This window comes from Doryrhamphus excisus, chromosome 1 (genome assembly GCF_030265055.1).
Source record: "Doryrhamphus excisus isolate RoL2022-K1 chromosome 1, RoL_Dexc_1.0, whole genome shotgun sequence".
Taxonomy (NCBI): domain Eukaryota; kingdom Metazoa; phylum Chordata; class Actinopteri; order Syngnathiformes; family Syngnathidae; genus Doryrhamphus; species Doryrhamphus excisus.
The window spans coordinates 17,075,876-17,095,865 of NC_080466.1; the positions used below are offsets into that span (position 1 = coordinate 17,075,876).

A 19,990-nucleotide genomic window follows, 5' to 3' on the forward strand; every position below is an offset into this window, starting at 1 on the left:
ATTTGCTCTCAGCCTGTCTCAACACCTGGGCGTGTTGGTTCTATAGCACAATGAACGGTGTGAGTGAACCCTACAGTCAGTTATTTGCTCTCAGCCTGTCTAAAGAACTCGGCATGTTGGTTCTATAGCACAATGAACGGCGTGAGTGAACCCTCCTGTCAGTTATTTGCTCTCTTTGAGCCAGTGGGGAGAGGCGGGGCACCAGCTACTGCTTTTGTGAGGGCTTACTTCCTGTGACTTCCTGTCCATGTCACCGCCTCCTTCATGCACATCCTCCTCCTGAAGGAACAACAAAAGCCAAAGAAAAAGCGCACGGCACGCTCGCTTTAGGAGGAAATCACCACACGGTAAAGCATCCTCCATCCTGATGTCATGTGATCATCACAAAGTAGACTGGCCAATAACACGCAGACTCCATACTCTTCCTCCGCTGTGCATGTGTGTGTGTGTGTGTAGGCAGCTTGTGTCTCAGCTGGACACGCAGGAAACGGACATTTGGTCAGGAAGAGACGCACACTGTCCCGCTCTGAACTATGTACACACACACACACACACACACGCACACAAACACACACACCCTAATGCAGGTCCATTCATGTGCATTCACATTGAAAAGCTTCTGACTTTGTTTGCCATGGTAGCAGCTTTCTGTGTGAACTAGAGCGTGTGTGTGTGTGTGTGTGTGTGTGTGTGTGTGTGTGCACGTGCAGTAGAGGTGCAGTAACACACAAACACTCATACATAAAAGATGAACACACACACACACTTTTATTATCAGCAGGGAGTGTTTATTAGACGTGACAGTGTTGTTAGTTGGAACCTGTTTACATCTCTACTCTTACTCTCCTCCTCAGCCTTTTCTTATTCTCCTCCTCTACTCACTTCCTCATCCTTTTCTTATTCTCCTCACTTCCTCATCTACTCACCTCTTCCTTTTCTTATTTTCCTCTACTCACCTCATCTACCCACCTCCTCGTCCTTTTCTTATTCTCCTCCTCTACTCACCTCCTCATCCTTTTCCTATTCTGCTCCTCACTTACTCATCTACTCAACTCCTCATCCTTTTCTTATTCTCCTCCTCTACTCATCTCCTCATCCTTTTCTTATTCTCCTCCTCTACTCATCTCCTCATCTTTTTCTTATTCTCCTCTACTCACCTCCCCATCTACTCACCTCCTCATCCTTTACTTATTCTCCTCCTCTACTCACCTCCTCATCTACTCACCTCCTCATCCTTTTCTTATTCTCCTTCTCTACTCACCTCCCCATCTTTTTCTTATTCTCTTCACCTCCTCTACTCACCTCATCTACTCATCTCCTCGGCTTTTCTTATTCTCCTCTACTCACCTCCTCATCTACTCACCTCCTCATCTACTCACCTCCTCATCCTTTTCTTATTCTCCTCCTCTACTCATCTCCTCATCCTTTTCTTATTCTCCTCCTCTACTCATCTCCTCATCCTTTTCTTATTCTCCTCTACTCACCTCCTCATCCTTTACTTATTCTCCTCCTCTACTCACCTCCTCATCTACTCACCTCCTCATCCTTATTCTTATTCTCCTCCTCTACTCACCTCCTCATTCTTTTCTTAGTCTCCTCACCTCATCATTTTCTTATTCTCCTCCTCACTTCTTCATCCACTCAACTCCTGATCCTTTTCTTATTCTCCTCCTCTACTCACCTCCTCATCCTTTTCTTATTCTCCTCCTCTACTCACCTCCTCATCCTTTTCTTATTCTCCAACTCTTTTCATCTCCTCATCTACTCACCTCCTCATCCTCTTTTCATCTTATTCTGCTCACCTCCTCATCTACTCACCTCTTCCTTTTGTTATTCTCCTCGACTACTCACCTCCTCATCCTTTTGTTATTCTCCTCCTCACCTCCTCATCTACCCACCTCCTCATCATTTTCTTATTCTCCTCCTCTTTTCACCTTCTCATCTACTCACCTCCCCATCCTCTTTTCTTATTCTCCTCCTCACCTCCTCATCTATACTCTCCTTATCTACTCACCTCCTCGTGCTCTTCTAATCTCCTCATCCTCGCTCCTTTCCTTACCTTTGCACATTTGCTCTCCTTTCCTAGTCACTCATATTCTTTCCTTCCCTTCCTTTTGTTGCATCCTTCTTTCCTCACATTTCTCCGCTTGTCCTTCCCTGTCCCCTTTTCCTCTTTCCTTTCCCTTTCTTGTTTCCTCCTATCTTGTTTTCCTTCCCTTGACTTTCTTATCTTTTTTTCCCTTCTTTCCCCTCTTTCTTTGACGTTGTTTCCTTCCCTGTGGCCTTCCTTTTTGCATTTTCTTCCTTTCATTCTGTTTTCCTCTACTCTTTTCTTCTTTGTTTTTTCACGTCTTTCCTTCCTCACCTTTCCTAGCATCTTCAATCCCCCTCTCTCATCCCTCCGTCTTTTTTCCACCCTTTCTCCTCTGCTATAACCTTTGTGTCCTTTCCTTGTCCTGCTGTGCTCATACGTGAGTGTGAAGACGATGATGAGGAGGTGTGGAGTGGACAGTGAGAGCAATCACAGCTCTTCCTGTTTCAAAGCACACTTGCTTGGGGGAAGAAGATTGTCTCCGCTATCGATCTGCTATAATCCTCACTGTGGACAGATTTGAATCTCCCTGTGCTGGGATGGAGAGAGGCTAGAAGGTGTGATGGATGAAGAGAGCTGCAGTTCCATCTAGTGGCCACAATTATAGCACAGCCGTGTAGATGAGTATTTCCTAGTCTGGATATGAACAGGTGCCGTCCCATGGGGATTATTAGGGATTAGGGATTAGCCACAGATCATCAATCAATCATAAATAGAATACCATTTTCAATGCTGAATCATCCAAAATAACAAATATGGCTGCCAACTCTGGATTTGGGTCCTCCTCACATGGAGCCTCGACATGTTAATAATAAATAAAATCAAATAAATAAAAATAAATAATATTAATATTTATTATACAATATTTATTATATAATTTTATTAGTAATAATATGATTCATTATATTAATATTACTATATTGTATTAGTATTAATATACTAATGTTAGTAGATTATTATTAATATATAATCAATGAATTTTAATTTAAATTTTTACTCTATTATTTTTTAATAATAATAATAATTCAAATATTCCCAAAAAAGAAGCTTTTAGTTCCCTCCCAGACATCAGTGTTGCCATGGTAACAAGGCCAAACACATGCAGGAGTAGTCATGCTTGTGTCATGACCTCCATACTTTCCCTGTGAAGTGAGGCCAAAGGTCACCCCCATCCAAAGCTAAAGGTTATGTTCGGAATCGGCTGTACGCTACGTACATTCTAACTGGCCGACCATCAAAACCAGAACCCCCAGTTGCCGTTATTAATGACTTCATCTGTCAACTTTCTGTTATTCAGTATTTAGTATTTATTTTTACAGTTTTGTATTTCTTTTTTCATTCATTCATTCATTTTCTACCGCTTATCCTCACAAGGGTTGCGGGGGTGCTAGAGCCTATCCCAGCTGTCTTCTTTGGGCGAGAGGCGGGGTACATCCTGGACTGGTAGCCAGCCAATCACAGGGCACATATAGACAAACAACCATTCATACTCACATTCATACCTATGGACAATTTGGAGTGGCCAATTAACCTAGCATGTTTTTTGGAATGTGGGAGGAAACCGGAGTACCCGGAGAAAACCCACGCATGTACGGGGAGAACATGCAAACTCCACACAGAGATGGCCGAGGGTGGAATTGAACCCTAGTCTCCTAGCTGTGAGGTCTGCGCGCTAACCACTTGACACCATGCAGCCACACAATATGTTTTTTTAGCTATTTTGTCATTATTGTTTATTTATTAAATATAACATTACATTTTTATGTATTTATATTTAATGATTTGTTTATTCAATACAACATTACAGTTTTGTATTTTTTTTTAAATAAAAATTTTATTTTTTCTATTAAACAGCGACAGCTGGTGGTGGTGGGTTTGCACTGCACCTTATTGGGCGTTTCTATTCTGTGGGTTGGGAAGCAGTAAACATGTTGATATTGATGAGTAAAGCTGTGACTACTACAAAGTGTGTGTATTGTTGTGTATTGTGTATGTCGTGTGTGTAGCTAATGAGTATTTTTCTTCTTCAAGGTTTGTCCTGCTTGTTCTTGAAAATAAAAACCAAGTGAGCTGCTTTGTTTTCTTCCAGAAGCTCCTCCCCTCCTTCTCTTCTCTTCTCTTGGGACCTAAATGAGTTTCAGCAGGCAGGAGGAGGAGAAGGCGTCAACTTCCTGCAAACATTCCCTCCCTCCCTCCTTCCTCCTCCTGCGAGCTGTCCCACACGGGCTTCCACGGTGCGGACGTGTGAGAGGTGCAGACATGGACTGGGGGACTGATTTATGGGTGAGTTTTTCATTAAAATCATTCACATCTACTGATTGTCAAGAAAGTTGAGGTTCAGTCACGTGACGCAGCACCGTGCGCGTGCGTGAAAAGTGTTTCGCAATCCCTTCTGCATACCTTCGAATGTTGGTGTCCCTTTAAGGTGTAACTTCACCTTTACCTGTGGAAACCTGACAGGAAGTCCTGGCCTATCACGGAGGTACACTACTTACTGCTCACTATGAATACTCTTGCAGTACATGTCGTAAAGTACTTGTTATATGTGAGAAGTTGCTGAAGGTTTCCATGGTGAGGTTGGCGCTTGAGGGTAAATGGAAGGTGTTTTTGACGTAATTAGCAGTGCCAGTCTTTGTTCTCATGGCCTCTTTTTTGTGTCAAAACATTTTAGCTAGGTTGTCTTTAGCTGACACCCAGTACTGGATTTGTTAAAATGGTAGAAGGGCACCTGGTCCACTTTGAGACCTCGACCTCATTGTGGTTGATTGAGTTCTTACTTTGACGCAATACACAATAAATAAGATAAATTATATGGCTACAGTGTAGCTTCTTTTGCTGAAGTGTTGACAATTTTTCCCGGTTGCTAGCTAGCGCTGCTAACGCTAGGTATATCTGTTGTGGTCTTCAGTTTTGCCAAAGTTAGCTTGTTTAAGAGACGGACTGTCAGGTGTTTGCTAGTTTGTATCTATCTAATTGTACATATTATCGGTCAGTGGTCCTTCCTCGCTTTATTGGTGGCAACAGTGTTGCTTTTATCTTTTGGGAATTGCTCTAATGAGATTGGACATCCTAGTATGTGTATGTGTATCTGTCCACTCATCTAAATCATCCGTATCTGTACTCGGACTGGGCGGGGCATATACAGGAAGTGGGCGTGGTTTAAACTGAACATTTCTGTATATGCATTAGGTAGTATTCAGCTGTGTGTGTACTGTGTATGTAAGTCGTCTAGAAGACTAACTACTTTTTAGGAGCGCCGTCAAAAGTCATATAAAAGTTTATTTTTTTCACTTTATTGTTGTTTTATTCATTTCTCTCAAAATTACAACTTTAAGTATTTTCTGAGTTGAATGTTTGCTAGCAAAGTAACAGTACTGTCCTTTTAATATTACAGTGTTATTCTTGTAAAACGACGACTTTTTCTGGTTAGATTGCAATGTTTTTCTCTTGCTAATTTGACTATATTCTTGGAACATTGCTCAATTTTTTGTCTCTTATGTGCAGTATGAGAGAGTTTTGAGAGACTTTTCCCCTTACCCTAATATTACCCTGATGACAACTTTATATTTATATACTATATTTCAACTCTATGCTACAAAAAAAAGTTTTTCCCTTGAAGTTTTATTCCCGTAATATTTCGGCAGTTTTTCCACATGTGTTCTTGTTTTGTTTTGTTTTTTTTTACAATTTTCCAACTATATCAACTTCCAATTTCAGTGATATTATGATTTAATTTCCATAGTATATTGACTTTATTCTCATAACATGATAGTTTTTTCCATCATCTAATTTCCTCAAACTTATGCTAATAAAATTACATTATTCACATCAAATTATGACTTTTTCTTGTGAAATGACAACTTTTTTCTGTTTAATATTTTCACTAAATTCTTGGGAAATTACACAATTTTGTGCTGTTTTTTATTTTACAATTTTTCATCTTTCTTCTGCATTTTGTTTTTCTAATTCTGACTGCATTTTCTGCAACCTAACCCAAGCTAACTGTTTGGGTGTTTTCTAATATTATTGTGACTTAAACTAAATTTGAAATTGATATTATTATTCTCATAAATTACTTTTTTCCTCTTCATATTTAGATCTTATTCTTGTGAAATGCCTGCTGATTGTAGTTTTCCTGATATATGTAGAAGGTGTGAGATTAGAAATAGAAAGGCAGGCTGCCAATGCCCAACATCCCGTGGCGCACTTTGTCCTAGTTAGTACATTCAGTTGTTTGTCAGTGGATTAGTTAGCTGGATTAGTCCGGTCCATACCTGTCAACCTTCCCATTTTCACTGGGGAATTCACTTATTTTCCCTTCTTTCTGAGTTGTAATAGTTTCCTGTATTTTAACTTTCATGAAAAAAGTAGCATGGTGTTGTAATACCCGTACAACATGGGTGTACTATATCCTGTAGTGGAAGGTAAGAAAAGATAAGATATATCTTTATTAGTCCCACAAGGGGAAATTTCAGGTTCATGGCAGTGAAAGTACAAGAGTGGATAAAGTGGTCGTATGATATGTAGGACTACTCTATCTACTTCTCTAGACTGTACACATGTTGAGCAAGTCACAGCTTTATTGCACGCTTTATTGTACAGTTATTGCACAGCCTGCCACGAATGGAGCTCCTCAGTGCAGTGAGAAGTAGTAGTAGTCATAGTAGTAGTAGTAGTCGTAGTAGTAGTAGACCAGAAAGTTGAAGCGATTGCAGGTGGAAATTGTTAGTTAGTTGGGTTAGTTAGTTACTTAGTTATGCAATTGGTGATTCAGTCAGTCAGTCCATCCATCCATCCTCCTGTTAATTCATTGTTAGATAAATAGTTGATTTCTGCAGTCAGTAGTTAGTTAGTTAGTTAGTTAGTTAGTTAGTTATGTCATTGGTGAGTCAGCCTGTCCATCCATCCATCCATCCATCCTCCTGTTAATGGGTTGATGTCTGCAGTTAGTTTGTTACTTAGTTATGTCATTGGTGAGTCAGTCAGTCCATCCATTCATCCTCCTGTTAATTAATGGGTTGATTTCTGCAGTTAGTTAGTTACTCAGTTATGTCATTGGTGAGTCAGTCAGTCCATCCATCCATCATCCTGTTAACTAATTGATTGATTTCTGCAGTTAGTTAGTTACTTAGTTATGTCATTGGTGAGTCAGTCAGTCCATCCACCCATCATCCTGTTAACTAATGGATTGATTTCTGCAGTTAGTTAGTTACTTAGTTATGTCATTGGTGAGTCAGTCAGTCCATCCACCCATCATCCTGTTAACTAATGGATTGATTTCTGCAGTTAGTTAGTTACTTAGTTATGTCATTGGTGAGTCAGTCAGTCCATCCATTCATCCTGCTGTTAATTAATGGGTTGATTTCTGCAGTCAGTAGTTAGTTAGTGACTTAGTTGTGTAATTGGTGAGTCAGTCCATCCATCCATCATCCTGTTAACTAATGGGTTGGTTTCTGCAGTCAGTAGTTAGTTAGTTAGTTGGTTAGTCACTTAGTTATTGCATTGGTGATTCAGTCAGTCCATCCATCCATCCATCCACCCTCCTGTTAATTAATGAGTTGATTTCTGCAGTCAGTAGTTAGTTAGTTAGTCACTTAGTTACGTATGTCATTGGTGATTCAGTCAGTCCATCCATCCATCCTCCTGTTAATTAATGAGTTGATTTCTGCAGTCCATAGTTAGTTGGTTAGTTAGTTACTTAGTTATGTCATTGGCGATTCAGTCTGTCCATCCATCCATCCTCCTGTTAATTAATGGGTTGATTTCTGCAGTCAGTAGTTAGTTAGTTAGTTAGTCAGTCAGTCAGTCAGTCATGGAGTTTTTGCAGTTGGGATAGAGAAGATGTTGACGGTGGTGAATTCAGGCTGCACCACACCCCTTGGCCTGAGGGAGTCCCTGGATCAGTACTTAGTTCCTGACACGGCCCTCTAGTTGACCGTGTGACAAGGAACAGAACGGAGCCTTATTGTGGAGAGACCTTGCGAGGTTTGGTGTTGCATCATGACGAGTGAATGTGTGTGCGTTTGTGTTGAGTGTGTTACTGTCATGACGACAAACCCCCCTCCAGAGACTCAGACCCGACTGAGATTGCTGACAGTCGGACGGGGGCCGGATTGATGGCAGGGTGAGCTCCAGGGGTGGGACGAGTCAGACCGGTTCCAGGAGCTCCTGGGACTGTCAGCCACTGGGCGGCGGGTGAGATGAGCTCAGCGTTGATGAGATCGGGCTGAGCTAACATGCAGCAAGACTTCTTGTGTCATCTTGGCTCTCCTGCTTGCCCTGCCTGAGCTTCTCCGGGATAAACATCCCTTCCTCTCCATTGTCTTACGCTTTTCCTTCCTTTTCCTTCTGAGTGCTGGAGGCGAGTGGGAGGAGTCACTCTTTGTCTTCCGCAACAAGACACTTACTGGGAGTGCGCTCAAACTATTTTCCTCTTTGTCTCTTGGGCTGCACGAGTGCTGTCCGTCACCGCACTCCGCAGGAAGCAGACAAGCGGGACCGGTCCGACGGGTTGGCTTTTGCTTCCTGATGTTTTCATGTAGGCTTTGAAATTACAAACAAACACCACTCCCTCACTATCAAAGTATGACATCACAGGGTGAAAGGTCATACACAGCCAACAGCCATTTGTCATCATCATTATTATTATTGATGTCTGTGGGCGTGTTGGTAGGACATCATCTTTATTGTTAGCATGTGTAAAGAAAGTCGCCGCTCATCAGGCATTAACTTGCTTTATTGGCAGAATTAGAGGTAAAAACAACATGAAAAACATGCATGGTGGTCGAGTGGTTAGCGCGCAGACCTCACAGCTCGGAGACCCGAGTTCAATCCCACCCTCGGCTATCTCTATGTGGACTTCATGTGATATATATAGCACTATATTGACAGTTACTATGGTAACCATTATGTGATTGTATGGTCATATGTCCTCGTACCTCGGTACGTGACCCAAAATAAATTAATAAATTAATAAATTAATAAATTAATAAATTAATAAATTAATAAATTAATAAATTAATAAATTAATAAATTAATAAATTAATAAATTAATAAATACCACCCTCTGCCATTTCTGTGTGGAGTTTACATGTCCTCCTCGTGAATGCGTGGGTTTTCTCCGGTTTCCTCCAAAAACATGCTAGGTTAATTGGCGACTCCAAATTGTCCATAGGTATGAATGTGAGTGTGAATGGTTGTTTGTCTATATGTGCCCTGTGATTGGCTGGCCACCAGTCCAGGATGTACCCCGCCTCTCGCCCGAAGACAGCTGGGATAGGCTCCAGCGGTAGATAAGCGGTAGAAAATGAATGACAACATGAAAACCACGCAGCTGTCTGTGGGTGAATAAACAGGAAACAGGAAAATAATGGCTTTTAAAAAACAGAACAAATCAGGAATAATTTTACAACAATAAAGTCCAGATATTAAGAGAAAAACAAATATTAAAAGGAGAAAAATAATATCATAAGACCCCAAACCCTCGTCTCTCCCACCTCTGTGTGATGGTTCATATTCCCCTGTAGGATCAATGCGACGTGATCGACAAACACACGCAGGCGGGTCTGGACTTGGTGGAGCGCTACATCAAGTTTGTTAAGGAGCGCACAGAGATCGAACAGAGCTACGCCAAGCAGCTCAGGTGTGTGTGTGTGTGTGTGTGTGTGTGCACTGCTGTCAATATGCGTGCATGTGTATCATGGTGTGTTTGTGTGTGGCAGGAGCCTGTCAAAGAAATACACCAAGCGAGGCAGCAAAGAAGAGCAGGAGTGCAGGTCACATGACTACACAACATGCCTTCTTCTCTACACAATCTGTGTTGTCCCTTGTTGTGTGGACATTCAGCTTGTGTTGTGTGTTTGTGTGCACGTGCAGGTTCAGCAACCACGCGGCGTTCCAGGATATCGTTAAGGAGCTGAACGACTACGCGGGCCAGAGGGAAGTGATAGCGGAGAACTTGTTGACCAACGTGTGCGGGGAGCTCGCCAAGTACTTGCAGGACATTAAGCAGGAGCGCAAATCAGTGAGGGAGGGGTCCATAAGCGGGAGGGGCCGCTTGAAAAAGAATGGCGTCAGTGAGATGTGTTTGTTTCCACAGCATCTTTATGACGCCAAGAAGGCCCAGCAGAACCTGGAGAGCGGCTTTAAACACCTGGAAAGTGTAAGAAGCTTTTTATGGATGACTTCTGGAGGATTTCATCTCCTTTTATTCACGTGCTGTTATTACTTCATAACATCATCACTCCACCCATGCTGACCTCAGACGATGAGCACGTCCCTTTAAGATGTAGCCAGCTACATGACGTCTTTATTGTTGTGTCATCAGGGACTCTGACCTTTGTGTGTGTGTGTGTGTGTGTGTGTGTGTGTGTGTCTCTAGACTAAGAAGCGCTTTGCCAAGGAGTGGGCGGAAGCTGAAAAAGCCTCACAGCAAGCAGAGAAGATAGAGAACGATGTCAACGCCTCAAAGATCGATGTGGACAAAGTAAACACACAACAACTTTCTATTGTGGCAGTGCCAAGAATGCACCAATGCTAGCAAACAAGGATTAAAGTGAATTCTGGGAAAGACGCATTCACACTTGCACGGTTAGCAAGTGGTTAGCACACAGGGCACACAGCTAGGGGACCCGAGTTCGATTCCACCCTGGGCTGTGTTCTCCCCGTGCATGTGTGGGTTTTCTCCGGGTACTGCGGTTTCCTCCCACATTCCAAAAACATGCTAGGTTAATTAGCGACTCCAAATTGTCCATAGGTACGTATGAATGTGAGTGTGAATGGTTGTTTGTCTATATGTGCCCTGTGATTGGCTGGCCACCAGTCCAGGGTGTACCCCACCTCTCGCCTGAAGACAGCTGCGATAGGCTCCAGCACGCCCACAACCCTTGTGAGGATAAGCGGTAGAAAATGAATGAATGAAAGCATTCACACTTATATTTTTTTACGTTTAAAACATGTGAAAGAGGCATCCATCATCAAATTTACAGTCGCAATAACAACTGATCTTATGGTAGTGGTAATGGTAATGGTTTTATTTCATTTGAACATGCATCAGATTACAATTGAATGCATCCCATAATCAGTTCACAGTTCCACATGTCCAAAAGGAGTAGGAAGAAGCAAAGCTTATTAAATCCTACCCCTCCATCTGGTACTTTTACAATCAGTAACTGTTACATTTGTTCACTTTCTGCTTTCCTAATATAATTTAAGTATTTATTTATTTTTATTTTTTTTATGAAAAAATGTATTTATTCATTCATTTTCTACCACTTTTCCTCACGAGGGTCGCGGGGAGGGCACATATAGACAAACAACCATTCACACTCACATTCATACCTATGGACAATTTGGAGTCACCAATTAACCTAGCATGTTTTTGGAATGTGGGAGGAAACCAGAGTACCCGGAGAAAACCCACGCATGCATGGGGAGAACATGCAAACTCCACACAAAGATGGCCGAGGGTGGTATTTTTAATTTTTTTTATTATTTTTTTTTTTAATTATACATTTTTAATTTAAAAAAAAATATTTATTTATTTATTTATATTTTTTGGGTCATGCATCAAAGTACGAGGTGATATGACCAGGCAGCAGAAGATCATAGCACTTACTTAGCCCCCAGCCACTAGGGGGCACATTTGCATGACATGCCGGTGTCGGTATGGCGTGCTGTGGTTTCAGTCGTCTCCCTCTCGCTCGTGTTCCATGTCCACCTGGAAGGCCAAGCAGCATTTGCATGCCCGCACGCACGCGGCCGAGGAGTGCAGGAACGACTATGCCGCTCAGCTGCAGAACTTCAACAAGGAGCAGAAGGCGCACTACTACGCGGAGATACCGCAGATCTTCAACGTGAGGCCCTCAGTGCATTGGTGGTACACGTGCAGCTTTGTTTCTCATGTGTGCGTGTGCCCAGCAGAAGCTGCAGGACATGGACGAGCGGAGGATCCGGCGCTTAGCCGAGGCTTACTGCCAGTTCTCGGACATCGAGAAGAAGGTGCAGGTCATCATTGCCAAATGTTTGGACGGAATCTCTGCCGCAGGAGAAAAAATCGATGGGAAGCAGGTCGGTCACACAAACGGCAAAAACCCCAAAGCCAGGCTAAAACATGATATAAATGTTGTTATTATGCCGCAAGCATGCTAGATATCATTTGAAACATCCATCCATCTTCTTCCGCTTATCTGAGATCAGATCACAGGGGCTTAAACAGGGAAGTCCCGACTTCCCTCTCCCTGGTCACTTCATCCAGCTCTTCCAGTAGATCCCGAGGCGTTCCCAGGCCACTTGAGAGACATACTGTAGTCTCCTCCAAGGTGTCATGGTTCTTCCTCAAGGCCTCCTACCACTCGGACGTGCCCTGAACGCCTCCCCACAAGGCATTTGAGGGCCATCCTGACCAGATGCCCAAGCCACCTCATCTGGTTCCTCTCAATGTGGAGGAGCAGAGGTTCTACAAGACACACCCACAGCATCCAGGGCCTTGAGGAACTCCGGACAGAGGAGATTTTTGACAAAATCGGCAACATCAGGCCCGGAGATAGAAGAACCCACCATGGAGTCCCCAGGCACTGCTTCCTCATTGGTGTGGGTGGGATCAAGGAGGTCTTGGAAGGTCTTGTGTCAAGGTCAGCAGAACACCATGACATGGTTTTGCTCCCCCCGAGATGGTGGATGGTGGTCCAGAATCTCTTTAAAGCCCTCCAGAAGTCATTTTCCATGGCCTCTCCGAACTCCTCCCATGTCCAGGTTTTTGCCTCCGAGACCGCCAACCGCTTGACCTGCAAGAACCTGTCTGATTAGACTCTTCCTTCATCTTGACGGCAACGCTTAACGCCGGTGTCCACCAATGAATTCTGGGATTAGCGCCCCTCATGGAAGGGGAGACCCATGTTACCTTTTCAGGCTGTGCCCCACCGGGCCCTGTTGGTGAAGGCCCCGGACGCTTACCATGGTGCCCCATCTCCAGGAGTGGCTCCAGAACGGATGGTCCATTGTTATTATTCTTCATTATTAGGGTCTGATGCTGATGTTTGCCATGGGTGACCCTACCAGGGGCGTGAACGCCCCCAATACCTTAGCTAGTAGTTGAAGAAGTTGAACCTTCATGAGTTAAAAGCAGTAGAAGATGAGAAGATGATCTTCCTGTGTTTGTCTGGCAGGTAAAGAGTTTTTTTTTCTGGCTCTTTCTTTCCCAGGACTCCCTGCTGTTCATCGAGCAGCACAAGTCGGGCTTCGAGCGTCCGGGCGACGTGGAGTTTGAGGATTACACGCAAGGAATCAAAGCCGCCAGCTCCGACTCCAGCCTCAACCCCCCCAAAGTGCGCGCCAAGCTGTGGCCCTTCAGCAGGAAGCACAAGGTGAACGTTCACGCCCCGAATCAACCCCACCCACGCCCACACCCGTACACCAACCTCGGCTTCTACTTCTCCTTTGCCGCCTAAACGCCACCGGCTGAGTGGCGCCTGCTATTGAACAGTCGCCATGACGACAGCGCTGGACCAGTTTACCAGCTTAGAAAGAATGTTGTCGAGTGAACGCATAAAATTCCTCTCCTGTTTTCTTCCCGTGGAAACTCCTGCACAGACTTGTCCGCGGAAAACCCTCCTGTCTGATACCATACAGTGTACTCCATTGTGTATACTAGTAATACTTCTTTCATATACGCCATAGTGTATACTAGTCATACTTCTTTCATATACTCCATATCATGTACAACTGTATATACTCCATAGTGTATACTCGTAATACTTCTTTCATATACTCCATAGCATGTACTACTGTATATACTCCATAGTGTATACTAGTAATACTTCTTTCATATACTCTATAGCATGTACTACTGTATATATTCCATAGTGTATACTAGTAATACTTCTTTCATATACTCCATAGCATGTACTACTGTATATACTCCATAGTGTATACTAGTAATACTTCTTTCATATACTCCATAGCATGTACTATTGTATATAGTCCATAGCATATAGTACTGTATATACACTCCTTAACATATAGTACTGTATATACTCCATAGCAGATAGTACTGTATGTATATACTCCATAACAGATAGTACTGTACGTATATACTCCATAGCAGATAGTACTGTACGTATATACTCAATAGCAGATAGTACTGTACGTATATACTCCATAACGTATAGTACTGTATATACTCCATAGCGTATAGTACTGTATATACTCCATAGCGTATAGTACTATATATATACTTCATAGCATGTAGTACTGAATATACTCCATAGCAGATAGTACTGTACGTGTATACTCCATAATATATAGTAGTATATATACTCCTTTGCTTAAACTACTATATATACTCTATAGTGTATAGTACTGTATATACTCCATAGCGTATACTACTGTATATACTCTATAGCAAATAGTACTGAACATATACTCCATAGCATATAGTACTGTACATATATACTCCATAGCATATAGTACTGTATACGTATATACTCCATAGCATATAGTACCGTATATACTCCATAGCATATAGTACTGTATATACTCCATAGTGTATAGAACTATATATACTCCATCGCATATAGTACTATATATATATATATACTCCATAGCATATAGTACTATATATGTACTACTACATAGCATATAGTACTGTATATGGTGTCTCGTGTGAATCCAAGCCTGAATCCAATCTGGACCTGAACCGGATTCCTTTCCAAGACGTAAGGATTCTGTTCTCCTTGCTGATGCTGATCTTTGTGTGTGTCCAGACGTTGCACGCTGAGAAGCAGAGGGTAAGGTTAGCATTTAGCATTCAGCCTGCCGTCCAGATGTGTCGGTGCTTTGGGCGGACGTCCGCTCGCACCGGAAGGTTCTGGAACACCGCTTCAAAGACGGGTGTTCATACGCTGGTGCGACCGGTGCTCACTTTGGGAACACGCCTCCTCCTCTGTGACGTCACTTCATTAGGTACACCCAGTCACCTGCCGTTATGTAAGATGGTCATGCTGGCTTTCAGCTTTTATTGCTGTGGGCCTGTTACTAATCTTTTGGCACACGGCATAATAATCCAATTATTGATCATAAATGGTGGACTGCATGGAGGCAGAGGCCATGACACGGTGGACCTCATGAAGTGTACAGAATAGCAAATCATTGTCATCAATATCAGGCAACATGGTGTGTGCTTGTTGGAGCTTATTGTCTTCTTTTGATTTCAAATTGACTTGGGCCAAACGTGTGACGTCACAGAAAGACTCGCTAGAAAGACTTTCAGGAGTTGTCTTCCTTCTGGGACGACTCAAATGTTTGACTCCTTGCTTTGACGCAACAACGCTACTGGTGTTCAACTCACGTCATGTCCTTGGTTGGTGTGCGTGTGCGTGTACGTGTGTCTGTGCAGCCGCTCGCTGCCGAGGACTTCTCCCACCTTCCTCCTGAGCAGAGGAAGAAGAGTCTGCAGGCCAAGATTGATGACATCACCAGAAAACTCAACAGGGCACAAGAGGAAAGGTGACAGCACACAACCGTCTATACTAACACAGAACCGTCTATACTGACACGCAACCGCCTATACTGACACACAACCATCTATATTGACACACAACACTGACACGCAACCGTCTATACTGACACGCAACCGTCTATAATGACACGCAACCGTCTATACTGACACGCAACCGTCTATACTGAAACGCAACCGTCTATACTGACACACAACACTGACATGCAACCGTCTATACTGACACGCAACCATCTATACTGACACACAACACTGACACGCAACCGCCTATACTGACACGCAACCGTCTATACTGACACACAACACTGACACGCAACCGCCTATACTGACACGCAACCGTCTATAGTGACACGCAACCGTCTATACTGACACACAACACTGACATGCAACCGTCTATACTGACACACAACACTGACACGCAACCGCCTATACTGACACGCAACCGCCTATACTGACACGCAACCGTCTATACTGACACGCAACCCTTTATACTGACACACAACTGCCTATACTGACACGCAACCGATTATAGTGACATGCAACCCTTTATACTGACACACAACTGCCTATACTGACACGCAACCATCTATACTGATACAACTGATAGAACTGATACAAGGTATGTGTGTGTGTGTTTCCAGTGAAGCTCTGGAGAAGATGAAGGGCGTGTACGAGCACAACCCTGAGCTGGGTGACCCGTCCACGTTGGAGCCTCAGATGGCCCAGACGGCTCACAGCATGGGACACCTGAGGGGCGAGCTGGCCAAATACGAAGTCAGATCCACCCTTTCGTCTTTTCCAAGCGTCTTCTTCTTCTTCACTGTGGCTTGTTGACCCGCAGACGTGGTTGTCGGAGGCGGTGGGAGGAGACGAATGTGCCGTGGTCAACAACAACAACAACAACAACGAGGAGGACGACACGCAGCACACGTAAGAGCATCAGGCTAGAGCCGCTTTATTAGGTACACCATCTCATCAACTATATCATCCCGCAGACTCGTCACCGACGACAAAAACCACCACATCCAGAACATCTACACGGAGTTTGACTACGAGTTTGAGGACGTTGAGACGCCCATCGGTCAATGCACGGCTTTGTACACCTTTGAAGGTACACTTTATACTTTGTGAAGTACCGTGTTGTGTACTCTGTATGCACCGTAACTCTACACTTGTTCAACGTAATACATGCCATGTATCATGTCCATACAACACACTAACATGAAGGACTGGAAAAGCATTGGACTTCAGCCAACCACAGTGAGAGCCATTATCCACAAACGGACAAAACATGGAACAGTGGTGAACATTCCCAGGATAAGCCGGCCAACCAACATGACCCCAGGAACGCAGCGTTAATGCAGGATCACAGCATGGATATTAAAGGGCTTCATAGTGGAAATAGGTGTATCCCAATTACAGCATTGTTAGCTAGCTCATATTAACTTCCTTAATCCTGTTATCATCCACAGAAATGGGAACGAAATATGTGTTCATGTTTCATACAAGGATTGGGAATCGTTCGTTCATTTTCTGCCACTTATCCTCACGTAGGTCGCGGGGGTGCTGGAGCCTATCCCAGCTGTCTTGGGGCAAGAGGCGGGGTACACCCTGGACTGGTGGCCAGCCAATCACAGGGCACATATAGACAAACAACCATTCACACTCACATTCATACCTATGGACAATTTGGAGTGGCCAATTAACCTAGCATGTTTTTGGAATGTGGGAGGAAACCGGAGTACCCGGAGTAAAAACCCACACATGCACGGGGAGAACATGCAAACTCCACACAGAGATGGCCAAGGGTGGAATTGAACCCTGGTCTCCTAGCTGTGAGGTCTGCGCGCTAACCACCCGACCACCGTGAAGCCCAGGATTGGGAATAATGGGCAAAATTCCCCCAAAAAGTGCAGTTCCTCTTTAAGAATCGGTGACAAAGTTGAAGTTGGGATGTTTTGGAAAGAAGATCACAAATACCTTCAACCAGAATCCAGACCCCTGGACCCTGGGGGTAGGGGGGCAAATGTATGCACCTGCCTACTTCCATTTCAACATCTCTTGCGTTTGTGATTTCCATGCAGGCAACAGCGAGGGCACCATCTCCATCACAGAGGGCGAGCTGCTGAGCATCATGGAGGAGGACAAAGGAGACGGCTGGATGAGGGTCCTCAGGGCCAACGGGGATGAGGGCTTCATCCCGTCATCGTACATCAAGCGCTCCTCGTAACGTCCTGACATCGGCGGAGTGTGGAAGGAACTTGTGAATGGATAAAAGCGTTCATCAGCGCAGTCAGTGCCTTTTTTTTTTAAACAACCTGCTGAAGACACCCCCACCCCTCCTTGCTGATTAGACTTTAAAGGAAACCACCACTCCACGCTTGACCCCATGACCTTTGTATATGAAAATACACGCCGTGTCATTTGATTGTTTTATTCGCTGTTAAAAAGTCACAGTCACAGTGCAGCGTTAGCTAGCTAGAGCCTGACTGACACTGGAGTTTGAAATCTATGTATCATACGTATATCTGTGAGATCAAAGTACATTAAAGCATACTATATGTAAGTCTATTCGGGGTAGACCATTCCATAGGGATCACAGGTAACCATGCTATTCAAATACTGTGTTTTCAAAAACTCAAGCTGTGTACCAACCATAGTATCCCATTGGATACAAGTCAAGTGTCATTCTTACAGTATTTTCAAATATTTAAAAGCACATCATATCCACATCCCCATCCATTCACCCATCCATCCATTCACCCACCCATCCATCCATTCAACCATCCATCCATTCACCCACCCATCCACTCCTCCATCCATCCACACACCCACCCATCCATTCACCCATCCATTCACACATCCATCCATCCACCCACCCATCCATTCACCCACCCACTCATCCATTCACCCATCCATCCATCATCGATCCAACCATCCACCCACCCATCCATTCACTCATCCATCCATCCACCCAACTATCCATCCATCCAACATTCATCCACCCATTCGACCATCCACCCACCCATCCATCCATTCAACCATCCATCCACCCATTCAACCATCCACCCACCCTTCCATCCATCCATCCATCCATCCATCCACCGTCTATCTATCCACCTACCCATCCATCCAACATTCATCCACCCATCCATCCACCCATTTATCTATCCACCTACCCATCCACCCACCCATCCATCCATCTATTCACCCATCCATCCATTCAACCATCCATCCACCCATTCAACCATCCACCCACCCTTCCATCCATCCATCCACCGTCTATCTATCCACCTACCCATCCATCCAACATTCATCCACCCATCCATCCACCCATTTATCTATCCACCTACCCATCCATCCATCCACCCACCCATCCATCCATCTATTCACCCATCCATCCATTCAACCATCCATCCACCCATTCAACCATCCACCCACCCTTCCATCCATCCATCCACCGTCTATCTATCCACCTACCCATCCATCCAACATTCATCCATCCACCCATTTATCTATCCACCTACCCATCCATCCACCCACCCATCCATCCATCTATTCACCCATCCATCCATTCAACCATCCATCCACCCATTCAACCATCCACCCACCCTTCCATCCATCCAGCCACCGTCTATCTATCCACCTACCCATCCATCCAACATTCATCCACCCATCCATCCACCCATTTATCTATCCACCTACCCATCCATCCATCCACCCACCCATCCATCCATCTATTCACCCATCCATCCACCCATTCAACCATCCATACACCCACCCATCCACCCAGTCAGTCATCCATCCATTCAACCATCCATCCAGCCACCCACCCATCCATCCATTCAACCATCCACACACCCAATCCACCAGCCACCCATCCATCCACCCACCCATCCATCCATCCATCCACACACCCAATCCACCAGCCACCCAACCACCCACTCCCTCCATCCATCCGTCCACCCATCCATCCATTTGTGGGCCCTTTGTATTGAGTTGTGGACTCCTATAGAGCAGCTACACACCATAACCAGCACACAAAACTTTCTAGTTCTTCCAGAATCTGCACCTATTCAGCTGTATTTCTCTCAAAGTGGAGGAGCAGCGTTTCTACTCAGCCTCTCACCTTAGCTCTTGGCATACAGAGAAATTGTTTTCCCGCCACCCGCCATCTTGTCCTACCAAAGCTCATGACCATGAGTTGAGGGTAAGAACGTAGGTTGACCAGTAAATTGGTTCAGCTCTCTCTTCACCCCATCCTCCCCCCGAGGTACTTCAGCTCCTCCACTTGGGGCAGGAATCATCTTATCAGTAGAAGGAGCTGAGAGGCGGGGCACACCTGAAACTTGGAAAGCCACTCGGGACAAAATGAATTAGAGGAA

The 19,990-nt window shown here is 44.3% G+C and overlaps 1 protein-coding gene across 2 annotated transcripts; it reads left to right on the plus strand.

The window, feature by feature from the left end:
- The first annotated feature begins 4,205 nt into the window (after positions 1-4,205).
- Positions 4,206-18,176, plus strand: LOC131138809 (cdc42-interacting protein 4 homolog). Of its 2 annotated transcripts, XM_058088059.1 has the most exons (15): positions 4,206-4,375; positions 9,619-9,734; positions 9,814-9,867; positions 9,968-10,115; positions 10,191-10,253; positions 10,473-10,577; positions 11,818-11,946; positions 12,014-12,160; positions 13,294-13,455; positions 14,854-14,877; positions 15,486-15,595; positions 16,247-16,379; positions 16,447-16,535; positions 16,601-16,716; positions 17,690-18,176. In XM_058088059.1, the coding sequence occupies exons 1-15, from the start codon at positions 4,223-4,225 to the stop codon at positions 17,833-17,835; spliced, it is 1,695 nt and encodes a 564-aa protein (XP_057944042.1). In that variant the 5' UTR covers positions 4,206-4,222; the 3' UTR covers positions 17,836-18,176. The 2 variants fall into 2 exon arrangements, with proteins under 2 accessions (XP_057944042.1, XP_057944051.1); XM_058088068.1 differs by lacking the exon at positions 14,854-14,877 and having other exon boundaries at positions 4,208-4,375.
- The last annotated feature ends 1,814 nt before the right edge of the window (positions 18,177-19,990 follow it).

Excerpts from the sequence above, each read along its gene's own strand:
- LOC131138809 (XM_058088059.1), top strand. The coding sequence starts at position 4,223 with ATGAGTTTCAGCAGGCAGGAGGAGGAGAAGGCGTCAACTTCCTGCAAA. Across the intron at positions 9,868-9,967 it reads AAAGAAGAGCAGGAGTGCAG|GTTCAGCAACCACGCGGCGT; the intron begins GTCACATGACTA and ends GTGCACGTGCAG. Across the intron at positions 10,254-10,472 it reads GCTTTAAACACCTGGAAAGT|ACTAAGAAGCGCTTTGCCAA; the intron begins GTAAGAAGCTTT and ends GTGTGTCTCTAG.